We start from the raw sequence: 3,430 nt of genomic DNA, 5'->3' as shown, positions 1-3,430 counted from the left end.
TTACCTTTAATTAGTGGTTAGCAATAATAAGGTGAGGAGTCTACACCAGGAGGCGCTTAACTGCGGCCGAAGCCGTCACCTTTGCTCTATTATGCGCTTCTGAGACTGTTGAGGTAGGTAATAGTCTCTGACGGGAATTGGAAAAAAGTGCGAGACTCGAACCCATAACAAAGCGAATGCCAGACTAACACATTTCCGAATACGCAGTGTGAATTTGTTAGTATAAATTATAACGACTGTTCTTCAAAGAAAAGTTATAAACTTAAGGTAGGATATAAAGAAAAAGCTCTGTCTGTATAAAATCAGATAATTATTCTTTAAATTTCAGACTCCTATAATTCTACTTTCTCCAATTTTCAGTATGAATTTGTTTGTACAAAGTATAACGACTTCAAAGAAAAGTTATAAACTAAAGATAGGATATAAAGAAAAAGTTCTGTCTGTATAGAATTAGACAATTATTCTTTAGTTTTCAGACTCCTATAATTCTACTTTCTCCAATTTTCAGCATGAATTTGTTAGTATAAAGTATATCGACTGTTCTTCAAAGAAAAGTTATAAACTAAAGATAGGATATAAAGAAAAAGTTCTGTCTGTATAGAATCAGACAATTATTCTTTAAATTTCAGACTCCTATAATTCTACTTTCTTCAATTTTCAGTATGAATTTGTTAGTATAAAGTATAACGACTGTTCTTCAAAGAAAAGTTAGCAACTAAAGCTAGGATATAAAAAAAAGTTCTGTCTATATAGAATCAGACAATTATTCTTTAAATTTCAGACTCCTATAATTTTACTTATTCCAATTTTCAGTATAAATTTGTTAGTATAAAGTATAACAACTGTTCTTCAAAGAAAAGTTAGAAAGTAAAGCTAGGATATAAAGAAAAAGCTCTGTCTGTATAGAATTAGACAATTATTCTTTAGTTTTCAGACTAATATAATTCTAATTTCTCCAGTTTTCTGTAGCCTCAACTTTTTCTGTTAGATAACCCTTTCGTTATAACTAATCATACTCTCCTTCTCTCTCTTCTTTTTAATTTTATTCACGTGCTTCCAGAAATGTTTCATGTTCTTTTTAACATTCTCAGTCGTTTTCTTCTATCCCCTGTACGCTTGCACTATTCCTAAAGAACTATTTTTTTCATTTTTTATTATTATTATTTTTATTTATTTATTTATTTATTTATTTACTTTTTGTCCTTCCGGAATAATTTTGGTCACACTCTCAACCTGTACCAGTAGATATATTTCCTTTCTCGTCCAACTCTCTCTCTCTCTCTCTCTCTCTCTCTCTCTCTCTCTCTCTCTCTCTCTCTCTCTCTCTCTCTCTCTCTCTCTCTCTCTCTCTCTCTCTCTCTCTCTCTCTCTCTCTCTCTCTCTCTCTCTCTCTCTCTCTCCCTCCCTCTCCCTCCCTCCCTCCCTCCCTCCCTCTCCCTCCCTCTCTCCCTCCCTCTCTCTCCCTCTCCCTCTCTCCCTCCCACTCTCTCTCTCTCTCTCTCTCTCTCTCTCTCTCTCTCTCTCTCTCTCTCTCTCTCTCTCTCTCTCTCTCTCTCTCTCCTCTCTCTGTCTCTCTCTCTCCCTCCCCTTCCTAAATCATTCTGGTCTCTCAATCCACCAGTACCAGTAGAGAAACGCCTAAGCAAGATGCCTGCCATTTATTTTATATTATTTGTTTGTTATTATTTGTCTGTTTGTTTATTCCTATTTGCTTGATTTTAATTTATTATTATTTATCTGTCAATTGATTATTATTTGCTATTTTCCTGTTTGTTTATTATTTAACTATACCTATGCACTTGTTATTTATTTTGTTTATTATCATTTATGCTGTTATATTTTCTTATTTGTTTATTTATTTATCATTATTATAATTTTTTCACATCCGACCTAGCTATGGACCAAAAGGTCTCCTGTCGGCATGCTCCTCATTTGTAATCCTTTTGTAAACCTTGAACTTTTTTCATTGTCACTTCTAACCTTTCTAACCGCTTCTAATCACTTCTAATCTTATGACATTTCTCCTCCTTCCATTTATCCCGTTTTTTTTTTGTTGTGCTTTTCTATTCATTTCATTTCTTCCTTATTCATCTTTCATATTACCTTGCCACATAAGTCTTCTTCAGTTTCCTCACAATTTATTACCGTATTTGCGTTTTTTCTATTTTCGAATGTATCAAAAATTGCCCCGCGTCTGTCACACAACCGTGTTTCATGGACAGAATCATACATTTGTCCTACAAAACCTAATTTGAAATTTCTTTCAATGAATGTATGATGAAAAAGATAACATTTTGTCCACAAAATTTTCTTGTTTCTTATACGCCTAGTTTTATCCTCGATTTTTTTTTTTTTTTTTTTTTTTTTTACTGAAAGATATTGTCCACAAAATGTACTTGTTTCTTATACGCCTAATTTTCTTTCTCCTCGATTTTTTTTTTTTTTTTTTTTTTTTTTTTTTTTACTGAAAGATACTGACTCAATGTGCTAACCTTTGATCACGTCATCAACGTCATATCGAGCGTCCTTGCCATGACTCTTCAATCCACAATCACGGCTCGACGGCGTAGTGGTTCCGCTCGCAACCCTTAATACAGCAGTTCGATTCCCGCCCAGGATAAAAATAATTTCAGCATCACTGTGGTGCGAGATGGCACTACAAATCTAATTTTTTTTATTTTTCATTTATTTATTTATTTGTGTGTGTGTGTGTGTGTGTGTGTGTGTGTGTGTGTGTGTGTGTGTGTGTGTAAGGTCAAAGCATTACCCATAGATCGGGCGTATATGCGCCTTGAGCTCTCATCCGGGAGGGTAATAGCTATCGATCACTAATTCAACACGTGATCCAAAACCATGGTGAATCACATGATCTATCGTACTATTTAATATCTGCAACGCTTCTGTTGCCAAGCTTCCATGTATACTTACGAATCAGTTCTTCTTGAATCTTTGCGTTCAAAGAATGTACTGCTTGCAAACATTAATCAGAGACGATGTTCTCATCCAGTCCAGGCATTCCAAAATATCTTGGTATTTCCTTATTGGAATCACATGAAGAATCATGACCCCAGACTTCGACAGTGACAATTCTTCATGTGGGCCATCCTGGGTTTACGATTCTTCGGTTGTATAAGTTGATGACAATAAGCATAACCCTCATTCAACCTAACCTAACCTAAGCTAACCTAACCTAGTCTTTGTTCCACTGTTGATATTCGGCGTACTGGGGTGACAATTCTTCAGGTGGGATCTCATGGGGTGACGATTCTTCATGTGGGCGTTCTGGGGTGACAAGTCTTCATGTACACCCCCTCATTATGCTCATTACCTACTTCTGTAGCCCAGTGAATACCGTGTCGAACTCATGGCCAGATGGTCTTGAGTTCGACTCCCATGGCCCGCCGCGGCCTATGTCGCGTTGGTTCGACAG

At 36.0% G+C, this 3,430-nt stretch overlaps 1 protein-coding gene across 1 annotated transcript in view; it reads left to right on the top strand.

The window, feature by feature from the left end:
- LOC143035654 (acyl-coenzyme A thioesterase 1-like) overlaps window positions 1-864 on the top strand; it is a 27,239-nt gene extending 26,375 nt beyond the window's left edge. Inside the window, exons 5-7 of the mRNA XM_076202521.1 lie at window positions 509-517; window positions 662-670; window positions 814-864. Of these exons, the coding sequence (XP_076058636.1) occupies window positions 509-517; window positions 662-670; window positions 814-864 (69 nt within the window). The remainder of the gene's footprint in view (window positions 1-508; window positions 518-661; window positions 671-813) is intronic.
- Window positions 865-3,430: the final 2,566 nt, after the last annotated feature.

This window comes from Oratosquilla oratoria, chromosome 19 (genome assembly GCF_046742065.1).
Source record: "Oratosquilla oratoria isolate Oo_2021 chromosome 19, ASM4674206v1, whole genome shotgun sequence".
Lineage (NCBI taxonomy): Eukaryota > Metazoa > Arthropoda > Malacostraca > Stomatopoda > Squillidae > Oratosquilla > Oratosquilla oratoria.
The sequence above is the reverse complement of the archived record's forward strand: the minus strand, read 5'-3'. Positions and strand labels throughout refer to the sequence as shown.